Source organism: Nannobrachium achirus (genome assembly GCF_963921795.1).
Source record: "Nannobrachium achirus genome assembly, chromosome: 20".
NCBI lineage: Eukaryota > Metazoa > Chordata > Actinopteri > Myctophiformes > Myctophidae > Nannobrachium > Nannobrachium achirus.
This window is the reverse complement of record NC_137827.1, coordinates 9,142,786-9,157,785: the sequence shown is the minus strand read 5'-3', so window position 1 is coordinate 9,157,785 and position 15,000 is coordinate 9,142,786. Positions and strand designations below refer to the sequence as shown.

General features: G+C 41.9%; 1 protein-coding gene across 2 annotated transcripts in view; it reads right to left on the bottom strand.

Annotated features, from left to right (window-relative positions):
• mipol1 (mirror-image polydactyly 1) overlaps positions 1 to 15,000 on the bottom strand; it is a 102,467-nt gene that overhangs the window by 47,174 nt on the left and 40,293 nt on the right. For both annotated transcript variants that reach the window (XM_080750726.1, XM_080750727.1), the window contains exons 3-5: positions 5,061 to 5,154; positions 2,900 to 2,949; positions 1,159 to 1,411 (exon numbers count right to left, since the gene is read on the bottom strand). In XM_080750726.1, coding sequence (XP_080606852.1) covers positions 1,159 to 1,411; positions 2,900 to 2,949; positions 5,061 to 5,154 — 397 coding nt within the window. The remainder of the gene's footprint in view (positions 1 to 1,158; positions 1,412 to 2,899; positions 2,950 to 5,060; positions 5,155 to 15,000) is intronic.

The following is a 15,000-nucleotide window of genomic DNA, read 5'->3' as shown; positions in this document are numbered from 1 at the left end:
TGCAGAGTAGTTTTGCTTTTGAAAAATGTGTTTGGTATATGCATCTTTTAGTCCAACGACTGGCAAGACTACACTAGGCTACTCGAGCATTTTAATAGGGATTGGGGAAACAAACGGGGGGAACCAAATCAAAGCGACGCAGCTTCTTCTAGTGGTTTCCGCGCTTTAGGCAGGTTTAGGCAGAGTTTTAACGGCCTGTAGTGAACAAACACCAGGCTTTCCCCCAGAAAGCCTGGTAGGTGAGGTTATATGCGGACAGTATTTTGCAGACATTGCGTCGCGTCGCTTGCAGCTCGGTGGCCTTGTGGTTAAGAGTGTCCGCCCTGAGAACGGGAGGTCAGGCTTTCATTCCCCCGGCCAGGTCATACCAAAGACTATGGATATGGGACCCAGTGCCTCCCTGGCTTGCCACCCAGCATGGAGGGTTGTATTGGGGGTAAGTCCCTGTGACACTAGCGTCATGTCCACCCAGCATGGAGGGTTGTATTGGGGGTAAGTCCCTGTGACACTAGCGTCATGTCCACCCAGCATGGAGGGTTGTATTGGGGGTAAGTCCCTGTGACACTAGCGTCATGTCCACCCAGCATGGAGGGTTGTATTGGGGGTAAGTCCCTGTGACACTAGCGTCATGTCCACCCAGCATGGAGGGTTGTATTGGGGGTAAGTCCCTGTGACACTAGCGTCATGTCCACCCAGCATGGAGGGTTGTATTGGGGGTAAGTCCCTGTGACACTAGCGTCATGTCCACCCAGCATGGAGGGTTGTATTGGGGGTAAGTCCCTGTGACACTAGCGTCATGTCCAGGGGCTGTAAAGCACATTAAGTAGCCTTGGGAAACAAAAAGGTTCCACAGCCATGTGGCCCAGAGGGTCAGGGGCCTGTCACCTGGTTCTGTACTGTAAAGCAGTGGTTCTGGCTGCGACCCCCAAAATAATCATATTTTAACTGGGGACCCACCCCCACCCTGACGAGCACTAAGAGTGGAGGCATTACATTTTGTATAACACGGTTATACAAAATGTATATATTTTCACAATGTCTGCCTCTAATATTTGACAATTTGGCTAATGTTTAATTTGTCATTTTAGAGGTATTAAAAAGTCCTTAACCCTGCAAGGCCCAGCGTAGCTTTTTGTCAACATTTTTATTTTACTGTACCTCAGGCTGTCTGTCCTGGGTACGGGTGAGTGACTGGGGGCCTTGTTGTCCACCTCCATCTGGACTGGGACGGGTGCTGGCGGGACGGGCAGCCTGGGGGACAGGGCAGAGGGGGCCGGTGGTGGCGGGACGGGCAGTCTGGGGGACAGGGGGGCACAGGGGGACCTCCGCACCGAGAGAGGAGAACAGGCAGAGAGAGGAGAGGGAGATCTGGAGGACCTCCTGGACGCCTCCTGGAAGAATGGATGCACTCCTGGACACACAAGACAGACAGAGAGAGAGGGACAGTAGGACATTCTGAAACACAGTCCACAGAACCACATTCATTATGTGACAATCAAGCTTTGTTTGTTTATTTCACTTGTACAATTGTTGAAAATGTACAATTGTTACAAAGATTTAAAACAAATGTGAAGGAGATGCCTAAAAACCCTTCAGGGGCTTGAGAAGTGGCATTCTCCAGGAACATTATACATTCAAGAGATAAAATGACATCAGAAGAATATACTAGGGGCGTAACAGCGATACGATACGCATCATGATACATCGTTAAGGATACGATACATGGACGGCATTGGTTCATTCATGGCGATACGATATGATTCAATTCAATTATTTAAAATCGATATAGTAACTATTTCGAAAAGACATAAAATCTGTGTAAAACGTGTAAAATATTTATTATTATGGAAGTAAACGCTGTGATTATCTAGCCACTCCCCGAACTGGCTACGTCACTAGTTCCTACGCTAAATTCATCGATAGACCAAGAGGAGCTATATGGAATGGAAAGGTAATTAGACCCCTCTTTTTCATTTTCCCTCTTAAAATTGCCAAATACAAGGCACAAATACTTAGTTTCCATACAATCAATTATTTGCATTGCAAAACGATTCGATACCGATTACCACATTTTTAAACGACACGATACAAAGCTAAAACGGTACAATATTTTGCTTTTGAAAACGATATAGTAGATCATTGCAAATTAAAATCGATTTTTCGATTCAGTTACTATCGTTACAAGCATCTACAAGCACACAACGCCTCGAGGTGCGAGGCGCTGCGTGCTTGTAGATCGTCTGTTTTCACTAGTTTGAATCATTTTCAAATGATAAATGCAAAACTAACGGTTTTGGACATACAAGGTTTGGTATGGAAAGTATGTGGTTAAGAGAAGCCATTTCTTGCTTGACATTCTGATCAGTCTGACTGTGTGTGGGTGCATGTGCGTGCACACACAACAAAGAGTATGTTTTTATTTGTATGCGTGCAGGCTGTATGTTTGCTTGGCTGTGCGAGTATGCATGCGTCTGGGTGAGAGAAATTGCAGAGATGAAGATAATGTTTAGTATGAATCAACAGACAGTACACACACACACACACACACACACACACACACACACACACACACACACACACACACACACACACACACACACACACACACACACACACACACACACACACACACACACACACACACACACACACACACACACACACACACACACACACACACACACACACACACACAGAGCAGATGCAGTTAATGCTGGTAGTGTGAGGTAGAGTTTAGAGTTGCCAAATAGTGATAACGCAGAAAACAGTCTCAGATGGTCAGGCGTGTGTGTGTGTGTGTGTGTGTGTGTGTGTGTGTGTGTGTGTGTGTGTGTGCGTGCGTAGGGGGGTGTTGGTTATGATTCATTGGGGGAGACACAGTAGCTTTTAGCTGCATTACCTTGAGTGCCGTCAGACTGAGTGGGGGTCGGCGTCCTCTTATCGCTGCACCTGGAATGACATTGAAATAAATAACCACTTATTCCCTGTGGGGGATACAGGATAGGTGGCACCAGGGGGATACCACCCTGTAGACAATAGGGCTTCCGGTGTGTGCCACAATTCCTAGCGGAAGTTCTGCGGTTAACGGAAGTTACGTCATGCGTTGCGGGTCTGTTTACATTCCCCCGAAAAAACTAAAATAGATTGTAGCTGTTAACTCGCTCTTCATAGGTGTAACATTGCTTGAATCAATGTTTTTGTTTGTATATTGTTTATTGCGAGCGCAACCGACGGAGCAGGAGACGTAGACCAGATTCTTTCGTGCAGGGAATACGTTTGCAGGAACACCGCACTGTGAAAAAAATACAGCTTCCGGTGAAATTCTCACGGCGGAAGTTGAACGCCTTCTGCCTTCTATTGTCACCAGGCTTTTCTCTTCGGAGATGAGTAAGCCTGGCTACGCGAGGCTAGGGGGATACAGGATAGGTGGCACCAGGGACACCTGGGCAACGGCATGTTAAAGTGGCAATTTTGTCCAAAATGTAAAAAATATATATATTTGAAATGTTCTTATGTAATGTAAAATACACATGATGTGAAGGTGCACTATTATTTTCAAACTTATTTTTTACCCCTCAACTGCTTGTGTTTATGCCCCAAAATAACTGGATAAACACTTTTTGTAGCAATTTGATATAATTTATTAGACCTCAATTGTGGAATGGTTAAAGGGCCACTTCACCTCTGGGACAACCAGGTCTTATTTTATTGTTGTTTGGGACACGATCAACACAATCCTGAGTAGTTTTTTGTGTTCAATCTGTGTTTTGAAATATTTTAGAATTTCGGCATGCGTCAAAGCATCATATGATGCATTTTGCATCATATGATGCAATATCATCATAGGATGCTTTGTTGTAGCATGCTGAAATACTAAAATGACCCGTTTAGAAACGGGTCACCATCCGGAACGAATGGGGGTAAATTTATTGTTATCACATTTTTGTCTTAGGAATGCGACAAAAAACAAAAAATATTATTGAACTCTAGTCTCCATGGCGTGACTGATCAATAGAAAAAAAGTCATTTTGGGGGTGAACTACTCCTTTAAGCTACTAAGATAGACTGACGGAATTAAAGCAGGTCATGTTTGGAAATACAGCTGAAATACGATAATATATCAGTATTCTGGTATTAACCTGAGGGCCGCATTAAGTGAAGGTGGGGGCCGCATGTGGCCCCCGGGCCGCCAGTTGCCCATGTATGCCCTAAATCAGGGTTCCCCAATAGGCGGCCCGCGGGCCATTTGCGGCCCGCAGGGGCTACTGTCTGGCCTCCACCAACTCCAGTAAATAATGGTGCTATAAGAGCAGCAACAACACTAGCATATCGTCATTATTGGGTGGAAACCTTGTATCTCAAAATGTGTACGTTCTTTCACAAAGTAAAGCCCTGCTTCATCATACAAGGCCGTCGCACAAAAGTAGTGAAAACAGCAGATCTACAAGCACACAACGCCTCGCACCGAGGCGTTGTGTGCTTGTAGATCGTCTGTTTTCACTAGTTTAAATCGTTTTTAAAATGATAAATGCAAAACGAACAGTTTTGGACATACAAGATTTTCACCCGACAACGACGATATCTGAACTGTCGCTGGAGCAGCGGGAACACCACCGTCGCCCCCTGCAATGCTGTGGCCCTCGGCTTGGTAAGTAAGTAAGTAACTAAGCCTTGCCGAGGCATGAGGCCCATATGACTCGGCCGAGCCATGAGGCTCACAGGGCAGGAGCCTATCTCCTGTTTCTGTAGCATGAGACAGCTTGATGTACAAGAACACCCCCTGGACATGATGCTAGTATGTCGCAGGGACTTACCCCCAATCCAACCCTGGATGCTGAGTGCCAAGCAGGGAGGCACTGGGTCCCATTTTTTTAGAGTCTTTGGTATGACCCGACCAGGGTTTGAACCCCGATCTCCCAGTCTCAGGGCGGACACTCAAACCACTAGGCCACTGAGCTGGTCTTCAGCTTGGTACCCTAGACATAATTCGGTCCTTGGGGAAAACTAATCGGGGAACCCTGCCCCAAATTGTAAATCGTGGTATATTAGCGCGTGTTTACCCGGCAGCGCTGCGTGGTGTCAGCGTGTCGCTGGCGTGTTGTTTAGAAGACGCCGGCAGCCTCTGTTTCAGCTCCACGTTCACCTCAGGGTTGACTGGGAAACACAAAGAACAAACACCAGACAAATACGTTCAACAATCAAGAGTCAACAGGGGTTTGTTTGTCAGATCACACCTACAGTACAGTACACGCTGCTGGGACGCGTTCCACACAGACTGTGTGCTAACATCAATTCACCCTTTGTCAAGTCCCGCCCATTGTCCCACCTTTCTTCTCACCAATATTGGTTGCTGTGTCTTGGTGGGACAAAAGTCCTTTCTCTCCATCCACTACCATTGAAATTCAGTTGCTTTGTATTGTTATTTTGCGTATTCAATTCTCATTTTAAAATTGGTTTCAGTAAAAAGGAGCTTCTCAGTGGCAGTATAGTGACTGGGCATGTTTTTAAATGTTTTTATTTCTCCAAAAATGATGTTTTAGCAAATTCAACATAAAAAAGGCGGAACCATGGCAGGACAAGGCAAATAGAGCCTTCTGGTTGGTCAGTCAGGGACCAACCAGAAGGCTGACAAAGGGTGAATTAGGGATGGGACGATATGCGATATTATCGTTTATCGTGATAAAACACACTCACATATTCGTATCGTGGAGATTTTATCGAGATATCGTCCTCTGTCGTGCACTGGGATCAATTCACCTTTTATTTGCCAAGCTGCATATCCGGTAACACGTAATCCCTCTAAAATTGTTAAAAGGTATTTTAAAATATATGTACTTGATACAGTCTTTTTTACACCCTCTATCTGTCTTTGCCAAAAAATAGCCATTCTACAAGCTCACAACGTGTCGCAACGCGCTGTGAGCTTGTATACTTGTATGCTTGTTTGATTATCGTGAAAATATCGTAAATCGTAATTTCTTTTGTCACAATAAGCGTGATATGACATTTTCATATCGTCCCATCTCTAACATCAATACAACAAGATAATAAGACCATGTCTTGGCCATCTTGCCAAAGGGATCACAGGGATCTCCATATATGGCAATAAAAGGAATTTGGTTCACCTGACATCACAGTGATGACAGAGCGTGATGTTAAAGGAGTAGTTCACCCCCAAAATGACCTTTTTTTCTATTGATTATTCACACCATGGAGACTTGAGTTCAATAATATTTTTTTGTATTTGTCGCATTCCTAAGACAAAATGTACTATAGTAAAGTTGCCCCCATTGATTCCAGACATCCCGAATCAATGGGGATACATTTATTGAAATCATATTATTGTCTCAGGAATGCGACAAAAACCTAAAACTATTATTGAACTCAAGTTTCCATGGCGTGAGTAATCAATAGAAAAAAGGTCATTTTGGGGGTGAACTACTCCTTTAACACATATGGTGCCAACCCCGAGTTTCCCGAGTTTGTATTGGTACCAACGCTGTGCCAACCCCGAGTTTCCCGAGTTTGGGCCGTTTTTTTTTTTTTTTTTTTTCAAAATTCTTTCAAACATGGCAGCCATGTTTGTTTACATCTGAAGAAAACATAATGGCTGATAAATCATGAATGCCTGAACGGTGCATCATCTAGGCATGGGCGTGCACGATCCGTGCACTATAAATTACATGGAAGTCTATGGAGACCATGGCATCAAGGGACATTGAAGAGAAAAAATCATGGCACCAAAAAAGTTAAGAACGTGAGAGTCAATCAACAAAAAATACACAATGTGGCGGTTCTGATAGTAAACCGCGACCTACGGTTGCAATAATATATATCGTCGTTGTCGGGTGGAAACCTCGTATCTCCAAGTTTCAAATTTGTACGTTCTTTCGCAAAGTAAAGTCCTGCTTCATTATGCAAGGCCGTCACGCAAAAGTAGTGAAAACAGCAGATCTACAAGCACACAACGCCTCGCGGCGCGAGGCGTTGTGTGCTTGTAGATCGGCTGTTTTCACTGGTTTATATCATTTTTAAAATGATAAATGCAAAACGAACGGTTTTGGACATACAAGATTTTCACCCGACAACATCGATATGAAGAAATATAGTACTCTCTCTCTCTCTCATACACATTCATTGTCTACCTCTCTCCATCACTCTCTCCAGATTTCTGACGTTCAAATTTCTCTGCAAAGTCTGATTGTTAATTCCTTGTGTCAATTACAGAATGATTATATAATAAGTCAATCAAATGTCTGCTATTTGAAATGTGTCGGTTTTCACAGCCGTGCTCGCTGCCTACGGGCGCACACACACACAGAGAGAGAGAGAGAGAGAGAGAGAGAGAGAGAGAGAGAGAGAGAGAGAGAGAGAGAGAGAGAGAGAGAGAGAGAGAGAGATGCACGTTGGCTGGCCTTAAATCAATATAGCAAGTAAAATATTGGCATTTATGTTTGTCAAATATGTGTTACAATTTGTCCTATTTGACACGGATATAACAGATGTTTGTTGCGGTACATGCCTGGAAAGAGACCTCAGACCTGTGTGTGTGTGCGTGTGTGTGTGTGTGTGTGTGTGTGTGTGTGTGTGTGTGTGTGTGTGTGTGTGTGTGTGTGTGTGTGTGTGTGTGTGTGTGTTCGTGTGTGTGTGTTCGTGTGTATGTGCGTGTGTGTGTGTGTGTGTGTGTGTGTGTGTGTGTGTGTGTGTGTGTGTGTGTGTGTGAGGTGGAGAGAGAGGGAGGTGGAGAGAGAGATACAGAGAGAGAGAGAGAGAGAGAGACCCCATACACGTTATATTACCGGATCTAATTATAATCATCAATTAATTAAGTTGGAACAGGTTCCATTTACAGCACCAATGTTGGTCTTTGCTATTTCACTTGTCTAGCACCTTGAAAACAGTATGAAAGTATTTATCATCGATTGTATTTCTCTGTACATCGCTGCTACACCCCTTCCACCCCCAACACACGTGGCACTCGGGTTACACAAACATTTGCACTCAAAGAACCACAATGGAAATAGGCTCTTGAGATTTTTGTCTTTGTATAACAATTATGACATTTTACATGACAATTAATTGTCACTCAAATAATTGCGATTAACGATTTAATTGTGTTTTTTTTTTTTTTTCTTTTTCGTTGACAATTACATTTCTGTTTGGCTTGTAGGCTTTTAAGTTGCACATGATGGCAGATATGACACATAAACCTAAATATACAAAGACATTACTGACATATTTGACTTCATACTTTTGACTCTGAGCCCGTGTTCATGACACAATGAATATACAGGGCATGTTTTAAAATGTCTAATTCAGTAGGATGTCTAAAACTAAATAAAATACATTTAAAAAGATATATTTTTAAAATGTATGCATTTCCATTCCTGATAAGCAGCAAGCTATATAGGCTTGGATTATCATTATCTTTTATTTACATTTGCACGACGGCAGAGATGAAACGGAAGCAATAGAGGAGGCGGGACATCCGTTTTAACCCATTTAGGCCTAGAATTATTGAATGCTTTAACTATTGAAAAATAACAGATATACAAGCGAGCGAGCTTGTAGATCTGCTATTTTTGAAAAACCGTGGTTGAAACTGGATTTTGAGATGGGGGTGTCCCTGGAACAACATATTTTGAGATGGGGGTCCGTGGCCAAATACATGTAGTTTTGGGAGTCCTTGGCAAGAAACATTTTGAGAACCACTGACAGAAACATAGTCTGGAAAAAAAAAAAAACCTTTAGAAGACACTTATAGAATCGGGTAAAAATATTCAAAGATTTGCACACATTTTCAAGATTTTTCACAGAGTGCCGCGCTTGTATATCTGCTATTTTTGCCGCGCTTGTATATCTGCTATTTTTTAATATTTAAAGCATAAAATATTGCGTAATAATGTGTTCAGGCCTAAATTTAAACCCTAAAATGTTGTTTTCAAATCCAGCATGATTCTTAGGTAACTAGCTATGCCTTGTGATTTCTAGACAGTGCTGTATCATGTTCCGTTAGTTTTTCTGCATGCGTTGGTAAGGCTGTCACGATGATGACATTTTACATGAAGATTAGCTGTCACTCAAATAATTGCGATTAACGATTTAATTTTGACTTGTAGGCTTTGAAGTTGCACATGGCAGATATGACACATAACCTAAACATACAAAGACATTACTGACATATTTGACGCATATGCCTGTCACAATTATTACATAATCGTCTAATCGCAATTATTTGACATAATGGCAATCATTTTGTCCTAATCGCCATAATCGTTGTCATGTTGAAAAATATTTTCAAGCATTTTCAAAAATAGTGGAAAAAATAGCCGATCTACAAGCGACGCGCTGTGAGCTTGTAGATCTGCTATTTCCACTATTTTTGAAAATGTTCGAAAATACTTTTAGATCGAAAAACGATTTAATAATCGTTTGAATTGATCAGATCGATTAACCTTTGGAGCCCTTACACTCGGTCAACCCAGGTTCATCCAGTTATGACAGCTAATCAGAGATGACGGTTATGTGTGTGTCTGTGTGTGTGTGTGTGTGTGTGTGTGTGTGTGTGTATTATGTGAGCGTGTGTGTGTGTGTGTGTGTGTGTGTGTGTGTGTGTGTGTGTGTGTGTGTGTGTGTGTGTGTGTGTGTACAGTACGTGAGTGTGTGTGTGTGTGTGTGTGTGTGTGTGTGTGTGTGTGTGTGTGTGTGTGTGTGTGTGTGTGTGTGTGTGTGTGTGTGTGTGTGTGTGTTCGTGTGTGTGTGTTCGTGTGTATGTGCGTGTGTGTGTGTGTGTGTGTGTGTGTGTGTGTGTGTGTGTGTGTGTGTGTGTGTGTGTGTGAGGTGGAGAGAGAGGGAGGTGGAGAGAGAGATACAGAGAGAGAGAGAGAGAGAGAGACCCCATACACGTTATATTACCGGATCTAATTATAATCATCAATTAATTAAGTTGGAACAGGTTCCATTTACAGCACCAATGTTGGTCTTTGCTATTTCACTTGTCTAGCACCTTGAAAACAGTATGAAAGTATTTATCATCGATTGTATTTCTCTGTACATCGCTGCTACACCCCTTCCACCCCCAACACACGTGGCACTCGGGTTACACAAACATTTGCACTCAAAGAACCACAATGGAAATAGGCTCTTGAGATTTTTGTCTTTGTATAACAATTATGACATTTTACATGACAATTAATTGTCACTCAAATAATTGCGATTAACGATTTAATTGTGTTTTTTTTTTTTTTTCTTTTTCGTTGACAATTACATTTCTGTTTGGCTTGTAGGCTTTGAAGTTGCACATGATGGCAGATATGACACATAAACCTAAATATACAAAGACATTACTGACATATTTGACTTCATACTTTTGACTCTGAGCCCGTGTTCATGACACAATGAATATACAGGGCATGTTTTAAAATGTCTAATTCAGTAGGATGTCTAAAACTAAATAAAATACATTTAAAAAGATATATTTTTAAAATGTATGCATTTCCATTCCTGATAAGCAGCAAGCTATATAGGCTTGGATTATCATTATCTTTTATTTACATTTGCACGACGGCAGAGATGAAACGGAAGCAATAGAGGAGGCGGGACATCCGTTTTAACCCATTTAGGCCTAGAATTATTGAATGCTTTAACTATTGAAAAATAACAGATATACAAGCGAGCGAGCTTGTAGATCTGCTATTTTTGAAAAACCGTGGTTGAAACTGGATTTTGAGATGGGGGTGTCCCTGGAACAACATATTTTGAGATGGGGGTCCGTGGCCAAATACATGTAGTTTTGGGAGTCCTTGGCAAGAAACATTTTGAGAACCACTGACAGAAACATAGTCTGGAAAAAAAAAAAAACCTTTAGAAGACACTTATAGAATCGGGTAAAAATATTCAAAGATTTGCACACATTTTCAAGATTTTTCACAGAGTGCCGCGCTTGTATATCTGCTATTTTTGCCGCGCTTGTATATCTGCTATTTTTTAATATTTAAAGCATAAAATATTGCGTAATAATGTGTTCAGGCCTAAATTTAAACCCTAAAATGTTGTTTTCAAATCCAGCATGATTCTTAGGTAACTAGCTATGCCTTGTGATTTCTAGACAGTGCTGTATCATGTTCCGTTAGTTTTTCTGCATGCGTTGGTAAGGCTGTCACGATGATGACATTTTACATGAAGATTAGCTGTCACTCAAATAATTGCGATTAACGATTTAATTTTGACTTGTAGGCTTTGAAGTTGCACATGGCAGATATGACACATAACCTAAACATACAAAGACATTACTGACATATTTGACGCATATGCCTGTCACAATTATTACATAATCGTCTAATCGCAATTATTTGACATAATGGCAATCATTTTGTCCTAATCGCCATAATCGTTGTCATGTTGAAAAATATTTTCAAGCATTTTCAAAAATAGTGGAAAAAATAGCCGATCTACAAGCGACGCGCTGTGAGCTTGTAGATCTGCTATTTCCACTATTTTTGAAAATGTTCGAAAATACTTTTAGATCGAAAAACGATTTAATAATCGTTTGAATTGATCAGATCGATTAACCTTTGGAGCCCTTACACTCGGTCAACCCAGGTTCATCCAGTTATGACAGCTAATCAGAGATGACGGTTATGTGTGTGTCTGTGTGTGTGTGTGTGTGTGTGTGTGTGTGTGTGTATTATGTGAGCGTGTGTGTGTGTGTGTGTGTGTGTGTGTGTGTGTGTGTGTGTGTGTGTGTGTGTGTGTGTGTGTGTGTGTGTGTGTACAGTACGTGAGTGTGTGTGTGTGTGTGTGTGTGTGTGTGTGTGTGTGTGTGTGTGTGTGTGTGTGTACAGTACGTGAGTGTGTGTGTGTGTGTGTGTGTGTGTGTGTGTGTACAGTACGTGAGTGTGTGTGTGTGTGTGTGTGTGTGTGTGTGTGTGTGTGTGTGTGTGTGTGTGTGTGTGTGTGTGTGTGTGTGTGTAATCCTTAGCAACGCGGAGGCTTCCAGCTTGCCTGTAGTCCTTCAGCAAAGCAAACACGCCTTTAATATCACAGCCTCGTTAGCAGATCGTTAACACCGCTCGTTAAAGGAGCCACCCAATAGGAACTGAGCTCCTCAGGTGTAATTAAAAGCGCTGGCGGTCCCCTTGTAAATGCTCGTTAATTCATGAGCAAGCAACAAATAGACGGCGAGCAATTAGCAGGATACACTGACGGCTAAGCACAGGGGAGAGTGCAGCGTCAGTGTGCGCGCACGCGTGTGTACCTGTGGCTGTTTATGTGGGACTGTGTGTGTGTGTGTGTGTGTGTGTGTGTGTGTGTGTGTGTGTGTGTGTGTGTGTGTGTGTGTGTGTGTGCCCGAGGAAATGTCATTAGGACGGCAGTGCCCCCTAGTGTTGATATGCGGCAAAATAACAATTGTGGAGCACAGTACACAGCCAATAACACTTACTAATACTAACACAGCAATAAGAGGAACAGAAATAAACCAGAAAAAATGAAAATATAGACAAAAAGAAAGATACGGGTTAGGGTTAGGGTTAGAAATCATACAGTATATTGTTGTTGTCGGGTGAAAACCTTGTATGTTTTCACTACTTTTCTGCCACGGTCTTGTATGATGAAGCAGGGCTTTACTTTGCGAAGAAACGTACACATTTGAAACTTGGAGATACGTGGTTTCCGCCTGACAACGACGATATGTACATGCATAATATGTCAAAAAGGTTAGTTGCATTTGTACCTTTCTTATTTTTAAAAGGAGAGGAGATACAATGACATCTCTGGCGTTCCTATTCCGGGTTGAATATTCGGCGAGAAAGCTGATCTACAAGCTCAAAACACACGCACGCACACCTGAATGAATGAACGAACCAGTGTTGATTTTGTCGACTAAAACTATGACGGAAAATGTTTGTCGACTGCGCTTTTTTCACTGCTGAAAGCAAAATAAAACCTAAGCTGTGGTGACTAAAACTAAGACTAAATATATTGACAATTTCGTCAACAAAATAAAAACTAGACTAAAACGTTAGGGAGGGACGAGGGATGATGCCATCAAGGCATGCCAAAATACGTTTTAGTTGACTAAATTAACTGTAGATTTAGTCGCCTAAAAACATGTGATATTTAGTCGACTAAAATTAGACTAAAACTAAAACTTTTCAGATGAATAAAATAAGACAAAAATTAAATAATTTTTTTTTCAAAAGACTAAATTTGCTGTCAAAAACAAAATTGGAATGAACATCTTTTAAAATGATGTGACAAGTCGTCAATACTCAGAGGGAAATGTCTGTGACATGAAAGCTTTTTAAAGCTCTGTTTTATCTCTCTGCCCATTTGGAACTATGGCTACTGAGAATGATGCCTGGTGGGAACCATGTCCCTCCAATTACGCCACATACCGTATCTGCATTGTACCCGTTGTAGGTGTATGTACCCGTTGTACTCACTGACCCCATCGTCAGGGTTCTGAGTGGCCAGTCTATGACGCCAGTGCTATGATGTCATAGGGGTGGGCGATATGGTGATAATTATCGTTGAGGCGATACAATGTCTCCACGATATGCATTTTCAGAGGTATCGTATATATTGATAACAAAAATAAAGAATCCTGTTTAGTCGTTAATACAGAGATTCATTGCAGAATTCAATTTAAACCTGCATTTTGGTCTAAATCAGTAGTTCTCAAGTTTTAAAATGTCAAGGTCTCCACTTAACTCTGACCTGTATACAAATGAAACCAAATGGACCCATAAGGGTCCATTTGGTTTCATTTGTATACTGTCAGAGTTACATAGTTGTAAAGTTCAACTTAGACCCAGAGAGTCTAGTTTGCGTCAAGTAACTCGATAAATAATCGCGATAAGATCGTGTATCGTGATACAGCTTCGAAAAATATTGTGATATTGTATTTTTCCATATCGCCCACCCCTATGTTGATGTCATATCGATGACATCAGGGATCTCCATTGACAGCATGGGCATGAAAAGGGACACCAACAGTAGGGCTGTCACGATATGACATTTTACATGACGATTAATTGTCACTCAAATAATTGGCGATTAACGATTTAATTGTGTTTTTGTCGTTGATAATTACATTTCTGTTTGGCTTTTAGGCTTTGAAGTTGTACATGGTAGATATGACACATAACCTAAATATACAAAGAAATTACTGACATATTTGACAACTTACTACTTAAAAAATAACTTTGATAGTGGAAATAGCCGATCTACAAGCTCACAACGCGACGCGATGCGACGCGTTGTGAGCTTGTAGATCTGCTATTTCCACTATTTCGGTCATTTTTCAACATTCACGATTATGACGATTATGACAAAATAATTGCGATAATGTCAAATAATCACGATTAGACGATTATTATGTAATAATTGTGACAGCCCTAACCAATAGACAGAACGACAGAGACAGAGATTTGAGGATTTATAGACTAGTCCTGTGTACGGAGGGTATCCACACTCACAGTAGGAGGGATTGAATGTAGGAGTCTCAGAAGTAATGTTGGAGAACCCAGACCGGTGCCCTTTGGGCGGAACAGTCACCATTGATGTCCAGTTGTGCAATACAAGTTGTAACAGTCTGTGATGTCAGTACTATGACGTCAGAGTATGACATCAGCATGCAGACAGACACCCATGGTGGCGACACTGTTTAGTATCAGTGATGTCAGCACGCTGATCTCCAAATTTGGGCACTTTTTTCAGCATGCGGCTGTTACCATGGCGGGGACGCTGTTTGGTATCAGTGACGTCAGCATGCAGACAGACGGATAGACATTTGCTAAATTAATAGTTATAGATATACATGTATATGGTTATACAGCCGATCCGACTGGAATAACGTCCAACCGGGGAAGCTCCCCCGTCAGGTGAAAAGAAGCGGCCTGCTCACTCCTCATGTAATGAGGGAAGCATGAGCTCAGTTCGGGGCCCTCCCCTGGTGTGGCAGAGGGACAGCTTAGGCAATTGGCACTGGGTGAAAAA